Below are 27,804 nucleotides of genomic sequence, written 5' to 3' on the forward strand. Positions count from 1 at the left end.
GGAGTTCTTTATTTATTCTGGATATTAACTCCTTATCAGATATATGATCTACAAATATTTTTCTCCCATTCTCTGCTTGACTTTTAACTCTGTTGATTGTTTCTTTGATGTACAGAGGTTTTAAAGTTTGAGGTAGTCCCATATGTCTATTTTTGCTTTTGTTCTTTAATTTTTCTTAGCAGTATTTTGTAGTTTTCAGTGTACAGGTATATTTGGGATTCCTAAAGATTATGCTCAGGTTCAACGTTTACCTAGGATTCACAGAACTCAGAAAAGCTGTTATACTCACTGTTCCAGTTTATTACAATGAAAGGATACAGATTAAAGTTAGCAACAGAAAAAGGCAGAGCAGGTTCCAGGCACAAGCTCCTGGATGTCCTCTACAGTGGAGTCATGGGAGCCGTGCTTAATTCTCCCAGAATCAGTGTGTGACCGTCAGCATGGAGTATTGCCAGCCAGGGGAGTGCGCTTGAGCCTTGACTTCCAGTCATTTTATTGGGTGTTGGTCTCTAGACATGGCTGACGACAGTTCTCCAGCCCCTCACAGAGTGAAGCAGATACCATGTGGGGCAGGATCCCCACCAAAGATCACACTGTTAGCAGTGTCGCAGTAGAAACACCTTTAACAGGCAGGATGTTCCAGGGGCTTACAGGGTATCTCCCAGGGACAGGGACAGGGCCAGCTCTTTGCCTGTGCAGGGCGTGGACACTCTGACTTGCTGAGTTAGTCCTTTATTCTACAGTAAAGGAAGCCTTTCCTGTCTTTTCCTTCTTCAGGCCTCCGCTCAAGTGTCACTTCCTCAGAAAGAGACCCCATGTCTTCTCTTAAATCTTCTATCCTCATCCGAGGGCATGTGGGTGTTTTGTTGATTTGAGAAGGGGAGAGAAAGAGAGAGAGAGAAATATTGATCAGTTGCCTCCCATATGTGCCCCCAGCAGGGATCCAGCCCACAGCCTAGGTATGTGCCCTGACTGGAAATCGGACCGGCAGCCCCTTGGTACCTGGGACAGTGCCCCAACCAACTGACCCACCTGGCCAGGGCCCGTGTGTTCTTTATCACGTCACCCTGCTATAGTGCTGTCCCACTTTGTAATCATCTTGTTTATCTGTCTCCCTCTGCTTGAATCAGTTCATGAGAGCAGAAACCTCATCTGTTTTATTGACTGCTATATTGTTGGCACCTCGTACATAGCTGGCATTTACTGATTTTTAATTAATAAGTACAGTAATTATACATAGAAACAAAAAAAATACCATCAGCCAAATAGAAAAATGGCAAAGGAATGAATACTGAGTTCATAGAAAAAAATGCTTATCTTGCCTAATAATAAGAGAAATAGAAAAAATTACACAGGGACCCCGTATTTCACCTATTAGATTGGTAAAAAATCCAAGCATTTCATAGCCTGTTGTCTCAACAAGGGCTTGTTGAAGTAAGCACTCTTCCTACGTTGCTGAATCTTTTTTTTTTTTTTTTTAGTGAGTGTTCTTAACAGATTTAATGGTTCAGCTGAAATATACCACAGACAACAAGTCAGGCTTGTGCGCTTGTGAAAATGCAAGGGAAGACTTACTGTCAGCTGAGTCTTAAACTGGTACAACTCATAGGGAGGGTAATTTGGCAATGTACATCCGTATCTCAACTACATGTGTACCCAGCAGTTTTACTTCAGGGAATTTATCCTACAGATATGCCCCCACATGTGAAATGACTTTCTGATTGCAGTAGTGTTTGTAATGGCAGAAAGTTCAAAGCAAGTTAAATGCCAATCATTAGGGGATTGGCCAAATAAATTAATGATATATTTATACACTGGCTATATAAGTGATTAAAAAATTTTTTAAGAATAAGGATGTTCTGCCCTAGCCAGTTTGGGTTGGTGTTTAGTGTTGGCCCGTGGACTGAATGGTCTCAGATTTCATTCCAGTCAAGGGTTTGTACCTCAGTTGCAGGCTCTGTCCCCCACCTGGGTCAGAGCTCGTGCAGGAGGCAACCAGTCGATGTGTTTCTCTCACATCGAGTTTCTCTCTCTCATTGATGTTTCTCTCTCCCCCCTTCTCCCTTTCTCTCTAAAATCAATAAAAACATTTAAAAAAAGAAAGGGAAAAAAATGGTGTATTTGCATTTAACCTAAAAAGAGAAAAAAAGAATAAGGATGTTCTTTGTGTACTGATGTATAAAAAAAATTTCTAAGATACATAGTTAAGCAAAGTGCAGGACAGTGCATTTATTGGGCTACTACCATTTGTGTGAAAAGGAGGAATGAAAATATATATTTGCTTGTATATACAGGAATAAACTTTGATAGAATTTGCAGAGAACAGTGACTGTGGTAACCTGGGAGATTAGGAAACTAAGTAGATAAACACGAGTATACATGTGTTTCTGTGTCTGAATGTTGCTGACTGGTCACAGTATAACTCGTGTCTGTGCTTACATTTAAGTAATTTTAAACACCTTGCTGACCAAAGTAGCCGGCCGCACAGGTAAGTTCTGGCTTGAAATAGCCGGTCAGCAAGGTGTTAAGTGGGAGGCTTTTTACTGTACACTTTTTTATACTTAGATTTCAGAACCATATGAATGTTTTACCTGTTTAAATAAATAAATTGTACTTTAAAAAAAAAGAAATCAAAACATGTAGTCAGTTTTAAAAATAGTATCCAAAGTACAATAAAAAAGTGTGTGTGTGTGTGTGTGTGTGTGTGTGTGTGTGTGAGAGAGAGAGAGAGAGAGAGAGAGAGAGAACAGTGCTCTAGTTTCCCATATCAGCTTCTGGGGGTGGGGTGGGGTGGGGTTGGCTAATGTTCTTTACAAACCAGAACATCCAGTTGAATAATGTGAATGAGCATGTTATGATTACCTCTTTCATGCTAGACTTACTCAGCTAAACTGTTCGTGTAGCCTAATAGGGACAGCTGTAGTGCCGTAGAAAGAACACAGATTTTGAAACAACAAACTTGAATTTGACTCCAGCCTCTGCTGACTGATTTCTGGCTATGAGATTTTGGACAAGTTGCTGTAGTGATCACCTACCCAAACCTCTCAACATATGAAAAGAATGACTGAAATATGTAGGAGTGCTTTGTAAATTATCAAATACCATATAAAGAGTTATTACTTGTATTTTAGTTTATTTTGTGCATTAATTGACCCATCAAGTTGGTCATAATTGTATTGCTAAACATTAGTTACAAACATAACATCCTTAGCACATGGCTTAGAAAATAGAAGTGTGAATTCCCTCAACTCTCCTGCCCCACATCTAGCAATCACATTATGTCTCTGCCCTCCAGATCCCACCTTCCTCTTAACCATTTCTTTCCTACTGAACTTTGGCCACTCGAGTGACTTGTGTTCAGCAAAAATTATCTTTCCTGATGAGTGGTGTATATATTTCTACCTTTTGTGCTTTGTAATTGTTTCTTTTCCATTCCTCATAGGGTTTGAGTCTTCATAAATATTTTCTCCATAAATTCAAAGAGTTACTTTCCTAACCTCCAGGTAGAGGTAGAGGACACCAGTGCCTTTGTAAGGCCAACTCTTCTCTCTGCTTTTGTTCTCCATTTATTTCCTACCCTGTTCCATTAATTATCTCCCTGTCTTGTATTGTCAGTCTCTTTCTCAAATCCTAACTCTACACTTTGACCTGAGAAGTATGCTAAAGTCCCTAACTTCCCTAAAAGAACTATATCAAATTTGAATCCCTTCTGTTGTCATATTTTTTTCTTCAAAGAATGATTACTTTTAATTTCTCAATTTTCATTCATTCCTTAGTCTATTACGATTTATGATATTGACTTCCCTCTTAACTGTTTTACTTGTCTGAAGAGGTTGGTGAACTTCCCACTGCTAAATTCAGTGGCTTTCAGCTCTCATTCTGCCTGACTGTTGACACCTTTTTGAAATGTGCTCCTCCTTTGGCTTCTGTGATACACATTGATTCCTGGGTTTTCTTCCCTCTCCTGTATTATTAATCTCTTTTGCCTTTTTCCCCCCTATCACCTGCTGCTTAAGCTTAAGGATTATTCATTCTTCTTCCTTGTTTGTCATCTGTCATCTCAATATTTTTCCTTCCACAGCTGTTGTATTATATTAATGACCAATAAGTTCATACTGTTCATACTTTCCATCTATACTCTCTCCCTGAGAGTTCATCCATTTCCATAGCTATAGAAACTAATGACTTCCCTCAGCTCTGTTCTGCACTTGCAATTTTTATTAATTGCCTTTGGACTTGCCTGCCTGGTTGTGTGTACTTCACATTTACCTATCTCCCTAACTAAAATAATCTCTCCTCTCGTCCAACCTGCTCATCTCGTTGTGTTCCCAGTCTCAGTCAGTGTCATCATCACCTTTCTGGTCTCTTATGCTAGAAACCTCCAGGGTCATTCTTGACTCCTTCCTGACCATTCACAAAGGCCTGTCTTTTCTGCTTCTGAAATAGATGTTTTATACATCTCTTGTTTTCCATCCCTACTCAGTCAAGTTTCTTACAAATGAAACATAGCTTATGTGTCACTTCCTCAACCTTGACTATTTTTATGACTTTCTGTTGCCTACAAGACAAAGTGTAAAGTCCTTGGCATGGCAAACAAGGTCCTTTACAACCTGTTCCTAACCTTTTCTTCCACCAGCCCTGACAGACTCTGTTCTCCAGCCACCTTAGGAGTACTCACTAGTTGTCTGAATATCACTTTCACATGTCTGAGCCACAGTTCATGTTGTCTGCCTGGAGTCCATTTACCTTAACAGTTACTCTCAAAGTTTCTGCTCAAGAATCTTATCTTTTATGTTGCCTCTCTTGACCACACAGAATTATAGCACTTTATTCATATCTCTAATATAATATGTATTCTGTATTAAAATAACTTATGAACTTCTTAAGGACATCATCTAGATCTTACTAACTTTAGTATTGCCACAGAAGAGTACCACAGAAGAGTACCTGGAATACAGAATTTTGATAATTACCTGTGGGATGAATATATTGAAAGTAAAGTAAAAGAGAACACAGCTTACAGTCTGCAGAGCTCTCATGTTGTCTTGTGAACAGCAAATTGAGTTGGTTAAGAACTTGATCTCTTTAGTCAGGCACACTTGGGTTCAAACCCACTCTGTAACACTAGCTGAGGCTGTTTCTTTACCTGTAAAGTGGCAATGATGGCGTATCTGAGAATTAAATGTAAAGCACGTATCAATCCTTGGTACATTGTAATAACTTTAAGCTATTATTAAGTGCGTAATGCATTTCTAATGAATAATAGTAATACCCTATAGTAATACTTAGTTATATTTGCAGTCAGAAATGTGTTACAAGAATGCTATGTTCTCACATGATCTTCCTAAGAGAAACCTTTCTCAACCAAGCTGATTACATCTTCCCAGTAGCAGTGACTCAACTTGTGCTATTATCAGTGAAGAGGAAGAGGGGTACCTGTTATATTTCCTGTTATCTGTTATTTTTATTATTGTTTTGGTGCTCTTGGGATTCATTCTACCCTTTACAAAAACTGAGTTTTAGATGTGAGCAGTGATACCAAAAAGGAAATTGAACTTAAAGAATAGGAAAGAAGAAACCCAGGATAAGGATAGAAGTAATAAAGTGATACTTGGATGAAGAGTCCAAGGAAAGTAGAATCTAACAAAGGTTCTCCTTTCATTCCATCGTTCTTCAAGTATTATTGTCCCCTGACTCTATACAGGGCACAGTGGGAATGGGGCAGAGATATCATAATTGTTTAAGCCTAATTTCTCACTGTAAAGATTAAAAAAAATTGAATACTTGAGCCCGGCCAGCATGGTTCAGCGGTTGAGCATCGACCTATGATCTAGGAGACTGAGGTTCGGTCCCCGTTCAGGGTACATGCCTGGGTTGTGGGCTCGATCCCCCAGCAGGGATTGTGCAGGAGGCAGCCAGCCGATCAATGACTCTCTCATCATTGATGTTTCTATTTCACTCCCTCTCCCTTCCTCTTTCTGAAATCAGTAAAGATATTTTTTTAAAAAAATTGAATACTTGAGATAATTGTAGATTTACATGTCATTGTAAGAAGTAATTAGAGAGAAATCCCTTATACATCACTACAGGATTTTAAGTCTTATTAGTAATGAAGGTGAGATAGTTCCTTGTATAACTGGTATAAAACTCCAGGTAGAAAGCACTTCATGAATTTGGTAAAGCTGAGATTTCTCTGCTTAAAGCTATAGCAAATGAAGTTTTCATGCAGGTGTCAGTTTTAAGCCAAACCTCAAAGGATGAGTATAATTGTCTTAGGTTTGGAATGGAAGGAGAGAGGAAAGCCAAGACCAAGGTGAAAGGAAGGACCTGGGTTTCTTCAGTGAATTTGGTAAATAATCTAGACTTCTTAACTGTACACTTCTTGTAAATTGGTTCTTTCTTATCTCAAGTGTTTGTAACTCAAGTAATGATGAGCCTATTGTTAATCTCAGGTATGACTTTTACATTTTCTGTTTTTGATATAGAATATCTTGATTCTGCTGAAAGCCTGACTTACTGAAAAAGTTTTTCTTGTGCTTTTAGAATGATGGTAGAGAACGGCATGAGCACAGCAGCGAAAGGCGCAGGCGGGGCAACCCTGAGCCGTTATCTAATGGAGGACCCCAGGGTAACACACTGCAGGTGGTGGAACAAGAAGAAGAAGAAGATGAGGAGCTGACACTGAAATACGGCGCCAAACATGTGATCATGCTCTTTGTCCCCGTGACTCTCTGTATGGTGGTAGTGGTGGCAACTATCAAATCAGTCAGCTTTTATACCCGGAAGGATGGGCAGTTGTATGTATGAATGTTTCGTTTTATTATTCTCAAGGTCAGAGTAGCTTAGCTTCATAGCATGCCATCGTTACCTTGAAGGCCTCTGCACTGAAGGGCCATGAAGGCTAGAGAGTCCTTCCAGCCAGAAGCAATTGAGAGAATGAGGGGTTATTTATTACTTGATGCTTTAAGTAGAGAAAGTGAAAGCTGTAGAATTATATTTCCTGTTTGGTGTCACTATGACAGGACTGAATTTATTTGTAATTGAGCCGGTAAAGCAGTTGAATAGTAATCTTTCCCATCTCAGGGCCATTGGGCCACTTCTTTGCCTAGAATGTTCTTTCTTTTTCTAATTTAGGTCGATTAATTCATCCTTCTGATCTTGATAATTCTTATCATCCTTCTGATCTTGGCTTGTATGTTAAGTCCAAAGATAACATCTCCGATCCTCCTAACAAAATTAGGTACTTTCTGGTATTCTTTCTTACAGAAATGTGTTCTTTTTCACTTGTAACAGTATGCAAATATATATTTATTTCCATTATTTATTCAATGGTATTTATTCTTTACATTATTTATTCTTTCTTATAGAAACCTATTCTTTTCCCCTTATAACAGTATGCAAATACATATTTATTTACATGATTTATTCTACACCTGGTTTCCTTCTGTACTCTAAGTCATATCAGAGCACTCTGTTTCCAGGACAGGTATGTAATAAATGCTCAGCAAAAAGAGTTGTTAAATGAAAGGATGAAGAATTAATTCAAGCTGGCACTCTTTAGACTCTTGAGGAACTGTTGTGAAGATTCTCTGGTGCTGTTGGTGTCAGCCCTTTGCCTCCAAGAAAAATGCCTTGACTCTTATGTCACCTAGTTCTGTCTCTAGGACTCTAGAGGGCTCAAACAAGTTTAAAGTGGATTTTAGAATTTGAAAGTGGCAAGTGTCTGAAAAACTATGTGGGATTCTGAAGGCCAGGCTATTAATCTTTGGAAGAAAGAATAAGACAATGAGTGAAGGGCAGATAATAGAGATAATAGCCAAAAGAGATTGAGGATTATTCTCTGTATAAGTTAAAGTTAGCTTGGCTACATATTATAGAACAGACGTTAGCAAATCATAGCCCACAGATCAACTCTGCCTGTCACCTATTTTTGTAAATAAAATTTTATTGGAACACAGCCATATCCATTCTTTTATATGTTGTCTCTGCCTGCTTTTATATGATAATTGCAGAGTTGAATGGTTGCAGTAGAGATCATATCACCCACAAAACAAAATATTTACTCTCTAGTCCTTTGCAGAAAGTTTGCTGACCCCATTATAGAAAATCAAAACAACTGGTTTAAATGATACGCATGTTTTCTCTCTCCCATGGAGTAGTGCAGAGGTGGCCAGTCCAGATTGGTATAGTGGCTTCACATCCAAGGACTCAGGCTCCTTTCTTTTTTTAGTTCTATACTCTAGGTTATTTCAGGGTCTATACTCTAGGTTATTATGGGTGCTGGAGCCCCAGCCTTCATTCAGACAGCAGAAAGCAATAGGAGAGAAAAAGACATGAGACATGTCTCTCATCAGAATTAACTTGTTTCTTAGAAGTTCTGCACAATATATCTGCTTATAACTCATTGGCCATTACTTAGTCTGATGGCCACATCTGATTATAAGGGAGTCAGAAATAAAGTCTTTTAGCTGGGAACATCAGCACCTAGAATAAAAGTGTTTTTATGTGAGTGAGAAACAAGGGGAAGATGGATATGTGACATAATCTCAAGACAACACTAGTTGTAGTAACCTTAAAGATGAAAGATAATAATTATAAGCCAGATTACCTTCCTCTGACAATCAGTTGTGGCTTAGGTGATTTATGTGGCCGAATCTGGTCCTTTAGCAAATCCTAATAAGATGTGGAGAAAGAATATTTGATGAGGTAATTATTTCAGTATACAGCATCCACTAGATGGAGCCAGTGTCTGACTCACAATTCTCCATATTTTAGATATCTTTTATTTTGAAGCACTTATTTTAGACAGTAGCTATTTTTCTTAGGTTAAAAATTCTTGGCTAGATTGATGAGATGGACAAAAGTTACATATCAGTTGAATCAAGGAAACAGAACTCGTGTTGGAAAGAGTATCTGGTTTGGGATATCTATTCATTAACACTTACCTGGGACTTTTGTGTTTTGTTTTATTGTAGAATCTATACTCCATTCACAGAAGACACCGAGACTGTGGGCCAGAGAGCCCTGCACTCCATTCTAAATGCTGCTATCATGATCAGTGTCATTGTTGTCATGACTATTCTCCTGGTGGCTCTATACAAATACAGGTGCTATAAGGTGAGTGAGCATGAGAGAGAGAGCTTTGCTTTCTACCATGTTCTTTTTATGATTGGGTTTTCTATCATATGCTTTACTTGGTCTAGTAAAGAAAAAGTTCTTATATTCTAGAACTAAGTTAATTTTTTGTTTTTCCCCCCCTCATTGTGGAACATTTGAAAAATACAGAAAGGCATAAATGGAAAATAAATGTTTTCATATTATATCACAATCTAAATGGTTTTAATATTTTAATTTGTGGTATATTTATGACATTCCAAAGGGATATATCCTAAGATCTTTGGGATTCCCTCATTCACAAATAGCATTATAGGATATAATTGTCCCCATAAAATAATATATAACTTTAAAAATTTATATTTTCATACTTGAGTACAGAACAATAAAGCCACTTTCAGATGCTGGTTTAAACTTATTGGTGACTGGCTACATTCCCACTTCTAAACTGGTAACCATCCATTTCCTCACCATCTTTCCTGCAGTAGCACTAATTCTTTCCTTGGGAAGTAAGGGCAGGGGAGGTTGTGCAGGAAAGACCCAGGCCCAACTTTCCAAGCCTCTGCTCCCCTAACTCACTCTCTAGCTGTGACTCATTCCCGAATTTCAGCCACCTCGCACGTTTCAGATTCATGCCTCAAAAAAAAAAATGACCAGTTATTACAAGCCGTGAGCCTTTAGAGTCCTTCTCAAATAAATATTAACTTTCCAAATATCGAAGTCTATTATTTCTATATATGTTTTTTAACATGGATAAAATAAAGTATAATTAGTATGTGTCCTTTCTTTACTTTTATTTTGGCATAAGCATTTTTCCATATTACAGATTCTTAGAAAATATGTTTAATAGCTATATAATATTTAACTCAATGGGCACATTGTAATGTACTTTCCCTAATTTCACTCATGATGGACATTTAAATTGTTTTCAGTTTTTCACTATTCTTAAAAAAAAAGAGTCTTTATACATAGAGCTTTTTCAAATTTTTAAATTGTTTTTTTAGGATGAAATCCTAGACACAATTTCTGGGACAAATATACATATTTTGATATTCAAAATTTCCTTTTCAAAATGATAGTATTAATTTGTACTTAACACTAGTAGTGAATGAGACAATCTGCTTTATCCCACCTTCACCATTATTGAATTTTTAAAAAAAATCTTCGCTAATTTTTATAGGCAAAACAAAATGTCTTAATTTGCATTTAGTAGATTACTTTTAACATTGAATACCATTTCAGTGTTAATACACTCTAAAATTATACAGTTTAACCTTGCTTGTTGAATGTTTGAGTGGGTGGAAGTGTTAAGCTAAGTGATGACCATGTGCACTCTGACATTAGCGTATGGGGAAGACTGGAGAGGAAATGTGGGTGTGGTGGTGCCAGGTAGTCATCAACGCTCTGAAAACCAAAGAGCAAATGAAGTAAACCCACGTGGGCAGTTTCCTCCCCCCACTGTTTAAATGTGCTCACGTCTGAAATACTTTTCTTGATCCTTTCTCACCACATATGTATATTGTCTGCATGTAAGTGTTTACCTGCCAGTTTCATTTCTCTGATTTATTGGACTCACTTTGTGACTTTGATCTGGATTATGTACTACTTTTATTCACATTTTATTGGGAGTGTGTTTAGGGTCCTATCCCTACCTGCACATCTTGGGGATGTGCCCACAAGTCCACAACAGCTTTAAGAGGTTGCTTTTCTGAGCTGCTTCCTTTCTGTGATCTCCCTGATACTTTCATGTTCATCTTGTGTAATAGATTATAAAAATCAAATTCTGATTCTATTTCTCACATTAACTAAGATTCATATAGTACCCTGAATTCTGCATAATAGTGATGGACTGCTAAGTTTTTCAAAGAATTCGTAATAGTGATACGTTTGTAATGTGAAATAAATGTAGAAAGATTGCAGTACTTACTGAAACTTCAGATTCTGCATATTCTTTTGTCAAATGGTTATGTAGTTTAGAAAGCCTATTTTCTCTGTACAGTTAATGTATGCGTGCAAAAGTCAGCTGAGTATCTGATTTTCAATTTTATTGAATTTTATTCATCAATTTTATTTATTTTATTCAATTTATTGTTTATTTCTGGAATACTACAAAATTCCTCCACTGAAAATATTGCTGTTTTAAAGTTTAAATGTCAACTGTTGACTCTCTTGATAATTTGGCATTTTAGAATTTATTCTTTTTAAAATTTCACCTATTTCTAAAGGAACGAAAGTCTATATATGTCTTGCTGAAATTTCTCTTTACTGTTATGAGTTGTTTAGCCCAAAAGAGTTCTATATAAGAATGCACTGAACCCAAAGCCATATGTGTTCAGTCATTTGAAAAGAATAACATATACAGAAATAATATACTATGTTTGAAGTAAGAAATTTGCAATGTTTTAGGGTCATGGGATCTGTTATTTATATTGAAATTCTTTTCTAGGTCATCCATGCCTGGCTTATTATTTCATCTCTGTTGTTGCTGTTCTTTTTCTCATTCATTTATTTGGGGTAAGTGGTGAAATATTTGGTCTGCTTTTCAGAAATTAAGGGGTCTGTTAGGGGTTACTAACTTTGACTTAGCCATGTCCTTTACTGATGAATTACTATTAAATTATAATTGTTTCCATATGTAGATCATATTTGGTATATATAAGACAAGTTACTTTTACAAATAGGGATATGCTTTTATTGATTCTTGCTTATAATAAATAGAACTGGCCCTAGCCGGTTTGGCTCTGTGGTTAGAGCGTTGGCCAGAGGACCGAAGGGTCCTGGGTTTGGTTCTGACCACAGGAATGTACCTCAGTTGCAGGCTCAATTGGCCTGTGTGGGAGGCAACCAGTTGATGTGTCTCATATTGATGTTTCTCTCTCTCTCCTCCTTCTACTCTCTCTGAAAAGCAATGGAAGAAATATCCTCAGGTGAGGATTAAAAAATAATAAGCCCAGCTGGGCCTGGCTCAGCGGTTGAGCACTGACCAAGGATCCAGGAGATCGCAGTTCATTTCCTGGTCAGGGCACACGTGGGGGTGCAGGCTCGATCCCCAGTTGGGGGCGTGTAGGAGACAGCCGATCAGTACGACTCTCTCATCATTGATGTTTCTATCTCTCTATCTCCCTTCCTCTCTCTGAAATCAAAAAAGATATATTAAAAAAATAGTAAGTAGAACTGAAAGAACTCAAGACTATAATCAGTTTTAAGTCTTTTTCAATGAAGAATTTATTTAAGTCTTTTAGTAAAGAATTTTTTATATTTTTCTAGTAGAAACCTATAAATCAGAATGTTAAGAAAGGATTTCAAGAAACTATATGCATGAGGTAATTGATTTTCAAATTTTTCTGTTGTCTTATCAGTAGGTCTTTTTTTTCCTTTCAAATGAAATCTTATTTGAAAATTTCACATGTAAAATAGAAAGACGTAGCCCTAGCCAGTTTGGCTCAGTGACTAGAGCATCAGCCCGTGGACTGAAGGGTCCTGGGTTTGATTCTGGTCAAGGGCATGTACCTAGGTTGCAGGCTCCATCCCCGACCCCGGTTGGGATGTGTGTGGGAAGCAACCGATTGATGTGTCTCTCTCACATAGATGTTTCTCTCTCTCTCTCTCTCTCTCTCTCTGTCTCTCTCTCTACCTTCCACTCCCTCTGAAAAGCAATGGAAAAAATATCCTCAGGTGAGGATTAAAATAAGTAAATAAATAAATAAATAAATAAATAAAAGAATGAATAAATAAAAATCCTTCCATTGTAAAAAAAAAAAAATAGAAAAAAGTAGAACTACTCTGTGGAAGAGAATAGAGAGGCTCGGAGATTTGCCAGCCTGGCGTTTCTCAGCCCCAGTGACAAAGTTTGTAAATCATTGGACTAGCTCTTAAATTAGGAACAGAAGCAATAAAACTAATACATAACTTTACATGGCCAGGTAGCTCATTTTGTTGGAGCATTGTCCCTTACACTAGAAAAAGGTTGTGGGTTCTATCCCCAGTCAGGGCACATACAAGAATCAACCAATGAATGCATAAATAAGTGGAACAACAAATCAATGGTTCTCTCTCTCTACCTGTCTCACTCTCTAAAATCAATAAAAATAAAAAAAAGAAATATTTCACAAGATTACAAAGAGAAAAGTAGTAAAAAAATGACCACACTCTTGCATCTAAAGATAAGTCCTGCATCCTTTCAGGAGTTATATATCAATATATTGCTCTCCCTGCTCACACACTATTTCATAAATGAGATCATTTATTTTCCAGACAGCTGTGTCATGTCTATATTCCATGCTTGCATGTGTGTATTATATATATATGTGTGTGTTCGTGTGGGTGTGTATATATATATACACGCACACATACATATATATATATCCTTTTTAAAAAAGATGTCTATTGATTTGAGAGGGAGAAAGGGAGAGGGAGAGAGAGAGATAGAAACATCAATGATGAGAGAGTCACTGATCGGCTGCCTCCTGCACGCCTCCCACCGGGGATCTAACCAGCAACCTGGGCATGTGCACTGACTGGGAATCGAACTGTGATCTCCTGGATCATAGGTCAATGCTCAACCACTGAACTACATATATACTGGGCTATATATATGTTGGGCTATATATATGCTTTTTAATGGCTGCACTAAATTTCATTTTATGAAAATAACATCATATATCCTCCTATAAAATTTATTGTACATGTTTAATATCCAATTTCAGATATTTTAAATGAGGGTTTCCCAAAGGTATAGAGTGCTATTTTAGGTGGTATATGGCCTTTTTTAGTTTTTGTATATATTTTTATAGCTATGGTCTATGCTACTGGTTTCCTGTTTATATGAATGATACAGTTATCTGTGAAAATAACTTGAGGAAAAAAGTGAATTAATTTAAAGGAAAGTGTTAAATAATAGCACAGTTGTTATAAGATATGGTAAAAATATGAAGCTGGGCTATGAATATCTAATGCTTGGGAACCATAGTTCTAAACATCGTTTTGATGAAAATTATTGTACACAAATCTTTTTATATCTCTGTTTAATCTTTTTTAGGGAAGTGTTTAAAACCTATAATGTTGCTGTGGACTACATTACTATTGCACTCCTGATCTGGAATTTTGGTGTGGTGGGAATGATTGCCATTCATTGGAAAGGTCCACTGCGACTCCAGCAGGCATATCTCATTATGATCAGTGCCCTCATGGCCTTGGTATTTATCAAGTACCTCCCAGAATGGACTGCGTGGCTCATCTTGGCTGTGATTTCAGTATATGGTAAAACCCAAGATTGACATTTTGTTTATCACAGAGATACCTCACTGGTATATTTTCCTTCCTCTTCCAGTTATCTTGATTTATGAAAATGATAATAGTTATATCCTATAGCTCTTCATTAAATAATTAATTAGCTATGGTATTTCTCATAGAAAGATTTTAATTTTTTTGAAGCTAAGTTCTTAAAAAAATGTTTCATTACTGCCTTTAGTTTAACTCAGTGATAGATTAGTGGAAGGATCCACAGACTTCTGGTCAGAAGACTTAGATTCAAATCCTGTCTCTACCACTGACAGCCTTTATGACCTTTGGAAAGGGACTTAGGCTATTTGAGCTTCAGTTTCCTCATTTAGAAAAGGAACAATGCTTCCCAGAGTTGTAAGAGTTCAGAATATGTGTTGAAAAGCACTAACAGAGTGCTTAACACACATAAAATGCTCATTTAATTTTTAAAATCAAAATTAGATTACCAACTTTTTATAAGGCAACTTGGGTAGAATTCTTTTTTTTTTTTTTAAAGATTCACTCTAAGATGATTTTATTTATTTATTTTTTTAAATATATCTTTATTGATTTCAGAGAGAGGAAAGGAGAGGGAGAGAGAGAGACAGAAACATCAATGATTGAGAGAGTCATTGATCAAGCCCACAACCGGGCATGTGCCCTGACCAGGAATCGAACCCTGATCACCTGGATCCCAGGTCGACGCTCAACCGCTGAGCCACGCCCGGCCAGGCAGAATTATTCTTTTAAAAATAAAATTTATTTGGGCAGTATGAGATTCAAATTCATTAGCAACCAGTGTTACATGGGTACTGAATAGTCAAAATGTACCCTAGCCATGAGTAACCAAGGCGGCTGTACAGGTGTGTACTCTGGCTGTTGCCCTGCATGAAAGCGAAAAAGAGATCCATTTTCAGAGGTCAATATGGTCTCTATATTATAACTAGGCAGTGCTCTTTTATTCCTGTACAATTCCTATTAAAATGTCAGGGGACCTATAATAGGAAACCTCATCATCCCCACTTGATTGATGAAGAAAAAGTCTAGGGAAATAGAATTGGATTGGTTCCGTTCCCATATAGAACTAAAGTCAAATACCCTTGATGCCTGACTTCAGGTTATATAATAGTACTTGATGATTTGCAAAGTCCACATCAGTTACTCCATAGCTATGATTAAAAATGCCAGTGCTGGACTCCATCCAGTCAGCAACTGGTAAATACTTTGTAGTCAGAGATTTTGCTAATATGTCCTTTCAGTGCTTTTTTCAACAACCACAGTTTGCCTCACCTTCAGAGGGACACATTATATCTTTACCTAGCTACTCATGGGGTACTTCAGCAGTCCTAGCATTGCACACAATCTTTGCAGGCTACATCTTAACCATGTCCAACTTTCTCCAGGAGCACAGAAATAACATCACACTGATGATGTCATCCTCTGAAGAGATTCATTTGACAATCTTATTGAAACCATGCAAGTATTCATGAAGGAGCTCAAAAAAGACAGATGGGCATTTCCCTGTACACAGTACAAGGTCCTGCCACCACAGTGACATTTCTGAAAATTATTTGGTAAACTGAGGGCTTCTGCATCTCTGACACTTTCAAGAAATAGCAGTTGACCATCTCTCCACCCACAATGTTAAAACAAGCCTCAGTATCTTTTAGGCCTTTTGGGGGATCTGTAGGCAACATATTCTTCATTTATAAATTTTATGTAAGCCAATTTATACTATTACTCACAAATTGGCCCACCTCGACAATTGGGGCCCCCTACAACAAAGGGTTCTAGTATCCAAATTGTAATATAACAGTCACTCCCATTAGTGTCCCCTCTCTCTTCCCCCAGAGAATCAGTCACTGTAGAGGCTTTAGTAACCTCCTCATACTTCCTGAAACCTCTGGACCACCCATGATGATCATGGATTTCTGGTGTGAGAAACTGTCCTTCCCAGTTCCACGCTCCATGCATTAGAATGGCAGTTTCTAACTGCATATAGCTCTCCTGGACAGGTTCTCACATATCTTTAGGATATGTGAAGCTCCATATCCTTCTATTCCATATTCTTCCTATCATGGAGGCAGCATTCTACAAGCACAGCTTAGCCACCAGGGCCTCCTTGCTAAGACCAAAATGTTACCTACAGAACTAAATCTGAGCCCTCTAGAGCATCCCACCAACAGGAGAGGGTGGCTTTTTCTGTCCTCAGACGCCTGGCTACCTTGGGAGCTCTTTGGGATGAAGTGAGTGAATAGCAATGGAAGTTTGAGCCCTTTATGGACAGTATCAGCACTACATATGATGGAGCTCACTAGAGAGCTGCTGCTTTTCATTCCTTAATCCAGGCATCCTTGATCAAAGAACGGGATCCAGATCCTGGCCAGGTAGCTCAGTTGGTTAGAACATCATCCCAGTATGCTAGGGTTGCAGGTTCGATCCCCAGTCAGAGCACATATAAGAATCAATCAATGAATGCATAAATAAGTGGAACAACAAATCGATGCCCCCCCCCTTCCGCTCTCCTCCTTCCCCCTCCTTTCTCCCTCCCTTCCTCTCTAAAATCAATAAAAAAATACAAAGAATGAGATCCAAGGGTCAGCAAAATTAGCTGAACTTTAGGCAGTCATCTTACCCTGGCCAACAATTGGCTCCACCTGTCTATTGTTACAGATTCTTGGGTCATTGCCAGTGGTCTGGCCGTGTGGTTCTGCTGGTGGTAGCAACAGCAATTGCTTATCCAAGGTTTTCCTCTTGGAAGGATATAACTATGGGAACCTCTTGCCTCGCAAATACCCAAAATATAAATCAACGTTGCACACGTCTCTCTACATAGTAAAGCCACAATACAGGTCTTACTTTATCCACTTTGGAATTCTAGCATAATAGTGACCATTTGACTTCTGAAAATATAAGTGCTGGCCTCTTAACAAGGTGTTCCGTGGAACTTTCACCATCCTTACCAGTCTCAGGCTGCAAGGCGCATAGGGCACCAATATGACATATAGAGCAAGGTAAAATTTAGTTAAATGAAACGTGGCGTATTTCCATAATCGGGTGAATGGTAATAAAGAGTAATAAAGAGTCTGATTCCATTTTTGATATGTATATTAAAAAAAAAAAATGATAGTTCTGGAGACAGATTGCCTGACTCTTCTACTCTGTCACTTACTGTCTCTGCGACCACAGCCACATTTCTCAACCCCTAAATCTTAGTTATTATGAAGATTAAATTAAACAATATATATTGTACACTTAGAATAATATCTGTCAGTAAATATTAGCTATTATTTTTTTACTGTATAATCCTATGTAGTAAGCAAGGCAGTTACCCTTGTTTTACTGCTAAGAAACCTAAAGTTTGTAGAGGTAAAGTATTTGCCCAGGCTTACACTGTTTGATGTAGAGTCGGAATCCCAAGTTCAGCATTCTTTCTACTACATTACACTGTTTCTCCCACCAACCTTCTATTTCCTTCAAACATAATATAAATAATTACCTCTACAGAGCTTTGAGTTCCTTTAAAATATGAGACTTTTGTATCTAATATTTAGAGCAGCGATTTTCAACCTTTTCATCTCATGGCACACATAACTAATTACTAAAATTCTGGGGAACACCAAAAAATGTATTTTTTTGGCAATTTGACAAAAAAGGTATAATTTTGATTCATTCACACCAGATGGCTTTTGTTGTGTTGGTTGTCATCATTTTTTCATTTGACAATCGAAGAGAAAAGAGGTCAGTACCCCTAAGTAGTCAGGTGTTGCATGTTTTAAAAATTCTGGCACACCAGTTGAAAATTAGAGTAATGATTCTCAACTTTATTTTCACAAGGTCTCAGTATACTTTAATTTGTCACAAAGATTATTCTAAACAAAATCAATTTTAATTCACTTCAATTGCTCTGAAAATAAGGGAGTTTATTATTTAGCAGTTCTATAAGGGGGTATGTGTCATAAAACCAAGATAGTTACAGGACATGGCAGCTTCAAACAGGTTGAAAATCTCATTATTTAGGAGCTCAGCAAATTTCCCTTTTCTTACACAAAAAAAATTGAAGTGGAAGCAGTGAGAGGAGCAGTTGCTCTGTGTGTGTGTGTGTGTGTGTGTGTGTGTGTGTGTGTTTTATTATAGTAGTAGTAGTATTAGTAGTATACAAGAAGACATGACCACTTGCAGGTGTGAGGTGTTTTACTTAAATGCATCTGAATGATCGTAATGTCAACATAAGCTGTCAAGTCTTCCTTTACAAATGTAGTTCTACCTGTTTTATGTTTTTAAATGTTTGAAATTATTTTCTATATTTCTATATTCTGAATTTTCATGACAGAAAATGTAAGAAAAATTGCAGTTGATGGAAAGAGATGGTGATAGAATCAAGAATAATTTAGGCATATTGCTTTCTTTCTGAGTTGCTGTTTTTGTGAAAATGTATGTTCTAAGCCCTAAATATTTACGAAGTGCTTTTGACAGGAGAACTAAAGAAATGCTAAACTCTCTCATAGAAAGGTTTATTAGTTATTTTTTTTTGGTTTAAATTTACTGCCCTCTTATTTCAAGTACCCCTAAGTAGTACATATACTATTTTTTAAAAGGAGAGGAGATGAATCTCTTCTCTGCTCTTCATATTTTGAAAAGTTCAGGCAAATGTCCTCTATTAAATTTCTCTTAGAATAAAGTTTCTGTTTGTGGCTCATAGGTATGGTTTGTTTGGAAATGGCTTGGCCCTGTTTCTGCTTATTGGAAGTTGACAGCTGCTCTAGAGTAGTTCTGTTTTGTCATTATCTCTGTCTCTTTTCTTCAAACTGGGAAGACTTATTCCTATAACCCAATGATGATACTTTGTAAACTAACCAAATAGTCAAAATCAAAATGAAATTTGCACAAATCTTCTGTATGGTTTTGTGTATTTTTTTTAGGTTGCCCCCACCTTCATCAGTTTACCTGCTATTTATTTCATATTCATTCAACATCTTTTTAAAAAAAAAAAGTTTATGAGAGGGAGAGAGAAACATCAGTGTGAGAGCATAACATCCAGTGGCTGCCTCCTGCACGCCCCCTATCAGGATTGAGCCCTCAACTTGGGCAATGCCCTGACCAGAAATCAAACCAGCAACCTTTCAGTGCATGGGATGACTCCCAACAAACTGAGACACACAGGCCAGGATCATTTAACATCTTTTTGGTTAAAAAAAAAATTAAATCTTTTCCATTGGTTAATTTCTAACACACCCATTTACAAGTTTAGCCAATACATTTTTTCAGATGTCTTTTCTATTTTTCTCTTTCTAGATTTAGTGGCTGTTTTGTGTCCAAAAGGCCCACTTCGTATGCTGGTTGAAACAGCTCAGGAGAGAAATGAAACTCTCTTTCCAGCTCTCATTTACTCCTGTAAGTATTTCGGAATGGTGTTAAATTAGTAAGCTGCTTAGAATTTATAGGAACTGAGACATATGTAACTGTGGTCATTATCATGGTACTTTGTCTCATCCTAAACACATAACATTTTAATGGAACTCCTGAAGAGCTCTACAAATTATTGTCTTCTACCTAACATTGGCTCAAGAGAGTTTTCAGTATGTGTAGAGATAAAAGAAAAATTTAAACAAAAATTTTTTAAAATATGTTTTTATTGATTTTAGAGAGGAAGGGAGAGAGAGGGAGCAGGAGAGAGAGAGAAACATCAATGTGAGAGAGAAACATTCATCGGCTGCCTTCTGCACGCACCCCAACTAGGGAACAAACCCACAACCTGGGCATGTGCCCTGATTGGGAATTGAACTGGGGACCTTTTGGTGCATGGGATGACGCTCAGCCAACTGAGCCACACCAGTCAGCGCAAGAAAGAAGAAATATTTAGAGATTGGGGAGCCAGTATTCTCACTTAAAATCTTTTTAGTCAAGGGTTATTGAGTATTTGTTATATACATGTATTGCAGGTGACTCTTGCCAGAGTTTATGAAAGAATTGTACTGTTCCTTTAGAACATGTTTGCCTTATTTTGGTTTTAGAGTCATACTCTTCTGAATCATTCAGTAAATGCTTTTTGGGCATTGACCTGATCTTCTCCCATAGAGCACTGTGGAGGACATAAAGATGATTAAGATACTTTGCCTTCCGTCAAAGCTCATTCGCTTACAATTTAGAGGTGAGATAAGACAAGTATACAAATAAGCAACATCCAGGGCAGAATGTTATCAGAGTCAGAAGAGGCACAGTCAAACTGTAAAGAGAGTTCAAAAGAGGGAAAATCTGGCTGGGGACTCATGAAGACTTCCTGGAAGAAACAGCATTTGGATTGAATCTTTTTAGTTATTTTTGTTAATCCTCACCTGAGGATATTTTTCCATTGATTTTTAGAGAGAGTAGAAGGGAGGGAGAGAGGGGGGAGAGAGAGAGAAACATCGATGTGAGAGAGACACATCGATCAGTTGTCTTCCGAATGCACCCCAACCAGGGCCGGGCATAGAACCTACAACCCAGGTACATGCTCGTGAGCGGGAATCGAACCCGCGATTCTTTGGGGCAAGGGCTGACACTCTAACCATTGGTCAACACTGGCCAGGGCTGGATTGAGCCTTTTAAGGAGTTAGTATTGCAGCAAGCACAAATGGAAACCAATTCCGAAAGTGGGCTTGTCACAAAGAATGGCTTGGAGGTATAAGAGTGGGGCCTCTTTATCAAATTTAAAGTGTTCAATTTGACTATAACGTGGAGTACAAAATGAGGAGAGTACTAGAGAGCGTTTGGAAAAGCAGATTAGGGAAAGGTCAACGGTAGCTTTGAGTGACTGGTTTAGCTCTCTGTGCTTTTCATGATCACTGGAGAATCATAAAAGGTTCTTGAGCAGAAGGTTAAAAAATAAGAATAAAGAGTATGTGACAGAGACTAGATGTGAACCGCAAGCCTGAAATGTTTACTGTTCAGCCCTTTACAGAAAGAGTCTGTTGACCCTTGGTTTCTGTAGTAATATTAAATGTTAAAACAAAAGAGTTGATGGCAATATTTTTTCATACTTGCATAAAGAAAGAAAATCAAATAAATACCTTTGCTGACTTTGTTGCCAAGAAGACTACAGAAATCTATAAATTTTGTATGTGATGGTTGCCCTTCTGTTTCTCTTATTTGGGTTTGGATGTAGCTGAACAGTGTATTGCCTGCCTGGCTTATGTTGACTTTCATCAGTTAGTTGTGTTATTGTGTAATGTAACTTGTTTGACCTCAAAATAATAAAGCCATGAATAAGTAACTATGCCTGTTATAGAATTTTCAGCCTTTTTCTTGTGTATTTCTTTCATAAGTTACTCAAGAAGCCTATTAGGAACATGGGTATAATTATAAAATCAGTTTTAAAAAGCCAGAGAGACATAGATACCAAGTATTTTGTTTAAAATTGCTTACTGTGACCAGGTTGAGCAACTGGTTCCTGCTATAGTCCTGTATAGAACATGTTTATATATAATTTTATATTATTGTTGATGCAGTTTCAGGATAAATTCCCAAAAGTAGTATTCCTGGGTCGAAGGGTTAAGGCATATGTAGTTTTGTTATATGTTACCCAGTTCCCTCCAGTAGGATCTATACCATTCTTAATTCCACTGCAATATGTGAGAAGCACCATTTAAAAGTATTCATATTGTGTTTAACTAAAACACGACAGAGATATGTGTGTATATCTAGATGTATATGTGTATGGAAGGGACACAGAAGAGGCCCATTGACTCTCCCCTTTATGTTTTTTGCTTTTAACCTTTTTTTCCTATTCTCTATATGTAACACAGGTTAGCCTTATTGAAAACCCCAGAAATGAGACCTAATATGAAGGAAACTTATTCCATGCATTTTTAGAATTATAATAAACATCTGATACTCTTGTGAACCCTAGTTTGTCCTCTAATTTTGTTCCAAGAAGTAATTTTTATCTGTGAATCACACTATTTTAGGATATTCAACTAGTCCAGCTGTTGTCTCAGTGGATCTTGCTGGCCTAAACAGTTTTCCTTTTGGTTACTTTTCAGGGACTGTAACTGATGATGAAGTTTTACAATAGCAGCTGCAGTTTTAAAGCTACAGTAAACATTCAGTTTCAGAATTTTTTATATGCCAAAATCAAAGAGAACCTTTTATAGTTTTGTTTTTTTAATTCATCTTTATTGTTGAAAGTGTTACAGATGTCCCCTTTCCTCCCATTGTTAAGGATTCTTAAGGGGACATGAAGAAGATTGGTGATTTGTGTAGAGAACGAATGGCCTCTGTCTATTCGTGCAGTTTCCCTCTGTGTTCCCAGTGCTTACCTGGACTTTTGTCTTCTTTCTCAACAGCAACAATGGTGTGGTTAGTGAATATGGCCAAAGGAGACCCAGAAGCCCAAAGGAAGGTATCCAAAAACTCCAATTATAATGCACAAAGTAGGTGACTTTTATTTGGTAATTTCCTGGGTTTTAGGGTCATCGTCATCTTATATGCTAACAATGAGTTATAAAGAGGTGATTTTAACCTCTTTGGTCATAGATTGCTTTGAGAGTCTCCTGAACGCTGTGGTAATACCCAGTAAATACAGATAAATACTAAGGAGTTCAGATGCTCCAAACCCAGCAGTAGAGCCACAGCACCCTAGGTTAAGAACTTCTGCCATCGAATACCATTAGTACCAGTGTGGGAAGCTTCAAGCTGAGGCTGATTTTTTTTTAAAAAGTAAGCTCTCCAAGCATGTTAAAAATGCAAATCTCATGTCTGACATGGCCAGAGTAACTTAAAAATTTATTTTAGTTGTGATAATGTTTATACTGAGAAGATAAAATATCCCGGGTGGACATGACTTTCTGGAGGATCATGATGATGCCCTAGGAGGGGAGATTGAAAGGCCGATGTGTGGATACTGCAGAAGATGCTAAGGGGAACATAAGTGAGGAGTTATTATTAAAGAGTTGAATAATGAAACAATATCAATAGTCAAGAAGAAAGGAAACTTTTTTTTTTTTTAAAGAAAAGCAAAGGGCTAACCTTATGAGGAAGCTGAAAAACAGGCAGAATAAAGGTTGGTGAGAGAAGTGAAAAGGGCCTTGATTGAGTTGCTGTTTGTCAAACAAGGAAGAGTTTAGGTTTTATAGAGCCAAGAAAACTGCTGTTGTTTCAGCTTTTAGGTAACTGAGGAGGACACTTTCAACTGAGAATTCCTATTTGGGACTGAAAGATATCGGGCTCATTCTGCAGTGAGCAAGCCGATAGAACAAGATGACGTTGTACTAGCAGTAGACCTAGTAGAGAAGTAGGAAATATATCGGAAGAAATTGCTACAAATTGGGTTATTGTGGTAACCTGTGTTAAGCTAAAGAAAATTAAAAGATTGGTTGTGAATATATATGTTTATATATATGTTAGTGTGAGTGTGTATTTGGCACTTCAAGATTTTATTCTTTTGACAAATGTTGATTGAGCACCTGTGTGCCTGATATTTTGCTAGGCACCAGGGATATAGCACTGAATAAGATATCCCATCCCTATGGAGCTTATAGCCTATTTGGGGAGACACAAACATCCAACACATAATTCATACAGTTGTGATAAGTCCTATAAAGGAGAAGTGTAAGTTGCTGTGAAAGTTTATAGTAGAGGAATTTCATTTATTTTGGAAAGTCAAGGAAGGCTTCACTGAGGAAGTGATAACAGATGGCCAGCTGAAGAATAGAAGAGCTTTTTAGAAATGGAAACAACCTGGGCAAGGTCCTTGAAGTGAAAGGAGCTGGATAAGCTGTAGAGTCCCTCAGTGGAAGTACTGTTGGTATTTTGGGTGGGGCAGTTCCTCATTGTATGAGATGTCTCACATTGCAGGATATTTAACATTCCTGGCCCTCACCCACTAAATGCTAATAGTGGCTTGTAGGTATTACAATAACCAAAAACTCCTTCAGCATAGTTATTTGCAAACACCCCCTGAAAGGGAGGTGCTGCCCTTTAGTTGAAAACCTCTAGAGGAACTAGAAATTAGATTGGAACAAAAGGGCATAGAACTCCAAGAGGGATTGTCTGTACAAGGGAAAAAAATAACAGGAACTGGGAGGTTACCTGAGTATGAACTCTGTTAAGACTTTGGGGATGAATTAGTTATAATACATAGAAAATTAGTCAAGGGGAAAAATGAACTAGTTTTCCAGGGGAAACAAAAAGTCATACGAAAGAAGCAAGGGTAATTAGAGTATATTCTGGTTGTAGCAAAGTAGTTTAGTTGTGAATACTATTTGTATTATGATAGTATAAAAACTGAACATAAAATTATGACATATTGAGAATATGGGGAGAGTTAAATTTACATGTGTGCATGAATATGGGAGCTATGTTTCATTTTCCTGTAGGAAGTGACTAAGTTTTCACATAAAATAAAAACATCAAGATATAGCACTGTGAGCATGCTATTTATAATTAATTATGAAGGTCATTACCAAAAGAAACAGCTGAAGGGGTTGAAAGTAGGAGTGAGGAGGGAAGGGGCAGAGCAGGGACTACTGTTTTTATTTATAAACCTTATGCTTATATGATTTTATAAACTACAAACCAGGGAAGAGGAGACCTGGTTAAGAAAAAGAATACAAATTACAAATACAAAATTGCAAGTGCCCCTCCCAGAAAAAAACCCTATGCAAGGGAGACGCCTGAAGTGTGCAAACTTCATTTTTTCATGGTAAATCTACCTCTGCTATGGACATATGTCATGTTTATTAAAAAAAAAAAAAAGTAGGGGGAAAAGTATTATCAACTTCACTTAATGTATTATAATTATTTTTGATGTGTGGAAGGTTCTCAAGTCTATCATGTTATGCTCACAATTTTCAGTCAGACTGACAGTCATTATGATAAAATGACTAGCTCATAAAAAAATGCAATTCCCCCCCCCCCCCAGTAGTGGTCTGCTTTTATAACTTATTCACTAAAACCAGTGCTGAGTTAGGAAGCTTTCAGCTGCAAACATCAGAAAAACCAACTCATTGGCTTTAAACAAAGAAATGTGTTCTCTCACATGACCAGAATCCTGAGACATTTATAGGGTTGGTTAATTTTGTGGCTTATTGGTGTTATCAAAGGCCTAGGTTCTTTCTGTCTTCCTGCTGTGCCATCCTTAAATATAGGCTTGGTCCTTAGCCCACTGCTCCTTATGGTCACAAGATAATAAGTACAGTTCCAGGCATCATATTCAGATAAGACAACATCCAAGGGGAGAAAGGAGCAGTTAATAAAGAGTGAGAAAGATTTTCCCCAAATTCCCAGTAGACTTTGCCTCGTCACACATTGACTAGTGCCAAGCCCACAGCCTTAGAGCTTTCATTGGGAAGAGGAGTCATGGGAGTGCCATGCTTGGCTTGGATTGATCGGGATTTACCACCTGAGTCATGTAGGTGAGAGGTAGAAACCCAAACAAATCAGGACTTCCCTCAGAAATAAGGGGAAAAATGGCTATTGGGTAAGCAATCAACAAGTCCTGCTATAGCCCAAGTCTTGTGGTTTAAGAGCCAGCTAACCTAGTTACAATGACAGTCAAGTAATTACTGTTTCCGTGTAATTTCCTTAAAGGTGTTAAGACATTTTTCTGAACATTACAGTTGTGATTTCTACGTTCTCTTGAAGGCACAGGGAGTGAGTCACAAGACCCTGTGACAGAGAGTGATGATGGTGGCTTCAGTGAAGAGTGGGAAGCCCAGAGGGACAATCGCCTGGGACCTCATCACTCTACAACTGAGTCAAGAACTGCTGTACAGGAAATTTCCAGCAGCATCCTAGCCAGTGAGGACCCAGAGGAAAGTATGTGCATTTCTCTAGTTGAAAAGTCATGGATGCCTTTAGGTGTTGCAGCATCAAACTATCCCAAAATAAAATGAATTGAGAGTGTTACAGTCTAATTCTACATAACAGTACAGCTTTTAGTGGGAAATACCAATAGTTGGTGCTTTTCTCATTTGTTAGTGGGTCAAATTTTGCCCCTCAGGTTTTTTAAATTGGCCCTTCACAGCCTGCTCTTTGGCATTTGTTTTATAAGGCCAAAGATTTCTTTTTCTTTTCTTTTTTTTTAATATACCTTTATTGATTTCAGAGAGAGGAAAGGAGAGGGAGAGAGAGAGAGATAGAAACATCAGTGATGAGAGAGTCATTGATTGAGCCCACAACCTGGGCATGTGCCCTGACCGGGAATGGAACCCCAATGGCCTGGATCCTAGGTCGACGTTCAACCATTGAGCCATGCCCTGCTGGGCGACCAAAGATTTCTTTGAAATTATTTTTCCAATAAGACTTCATGGCTGCAATAGGCTTGTGTACAAATATTTTATTAATATTTTTCACTCTTTGCTGTACAGAGACCTATGGATTTGAATGGTTCAACCTTTTACATTGTTATTACCTTTGTTGGCGAGCCCCTCCTAACTTCAGAATAGTATTTTCTTTATCTGGGAGCAATATAAAGTAATAATGGACATTCTTTCATCATCTTAGCATCCACCACTACAGTCATCTCTGATTGCATTAGTGTTTTAAACCAGACTTACAGTTACTTAGAAAAGTCTCTGTTTATACTAGAAATTGATTTCTAAAAAGGTACATATGTCTTCTGGACAACCTTTTATATCTTTATTGATTTCAGAGAGAGGAAGGGAGAGGGAGAGAGAGAGATAGAAACATCAGTGGTGAGAGTTGTCATTGATTGGCTGCCTCCTGCACACCCCCTACCGGGGATCCAGCCCGAAACCTGGGCATGTGCCTTGACCACGATCTCCTGGATCCTAGGTCAATCCTCAATGGCTGAGCCATGCTTGGCTGGGCTAAACAGAGTTTTTCATTAGAAATGTAAACCATTTTTATTCAGTGTGAAGACAGTTGGTCTTCTAGAGAATTTTAAAATATACTTCCCTCCTTAGTCTTAAAATTGACTAGAGTAGTGAAATTAACCTGTTATTTCCAGGAGTGGGAATTTGACTCATGAAGATTCTTTTTCTATTACCTCGAGGAAGGAGAGACATGGATTTTGCTAATTTTTCAAATAGAGGAAGAGATTTTAGTAATATAAAGGTAAAATAATAAGTTTCAGGCAGTTTTTAATGTTTATATTTATTTAAAAGATAATAGGAAATATTCATTATTAAGCTATTATATTTAAATTAAGCTAGGCACATATTATACTGCTAGAGGTCATTTAGAGAAATCTTGCAATTAAAGTGAATAGTCACCATCATTTATTGTCTTTACTATGTCTTGTTTGGTAGACCAGCAAATGCCCCCTTTTAATATTAAAGGAATACCAAAATTACTTAAAATTATTTTTCAGAGTTGACAAAAACAAAACAAAAAACAATAGAAGGCTTAGACTACCATTAGCAAATAGCAGGAAAATACTTCATTTCTTTTTATAGCCAAATAAAATTCCATTGTATGGATATGCCA

General features: G+C 37.5%; 1 protein-coding gene across 4 annotated transcripts in view; it reads left to right on the plus strand.

The window, feature by feature from the left end:
* PSEN1 (presenilin 1) overlaps positions 1–27,804 on the plus strand; it is a 53,056-nt gene that overhangs the window by 17,455 nt on the left and 7,797 nt on the right. For all 4 annotated transcript variants that reach the window (XM_081144139.1, XM_081144138.1, XM_081144141.1 and 1 more), the window contains 7 exons: positions 6,544–6,797; positions 8,976–9,117; positions 11,561–11,628; positions 14,153–14,373; positions 19,672–19,770; positions 22,701–22,787; positions 25,999–26,172. In XM_081144139.1, coding sequence (XP_081000265.1) covers positions 6,544–6,797; positions 8,976–9,117; positions 11,561–11,628; positions 14,153–14,373; positions 19,672–19,770; positions 22,701–22,787; positions 25,999–26,172 — 1,045 coding nt within the window. The remainder of the gene's footprint in view (positions 1–6,543; positions 6,798–8,975; positions 9,118–11,560; positions 11,629–14,152; positions 14,374–19,671; positions 19,771–22,700; positions 22,788–25,998; positions 26,173–27,804) is intronic.

Source organism: Miniopterus schreibersii, assembly GCF_964146895.1.
Source record: "Miniopterus schreibersii genome assembly, chromosome: 1".
Lineage (NCBI taxonomy): Eukaryota > Metazoa > Chordata > Mammalia > Chiroptera > Miniopteridae > Miniopterus > Miniopterus schreibersii.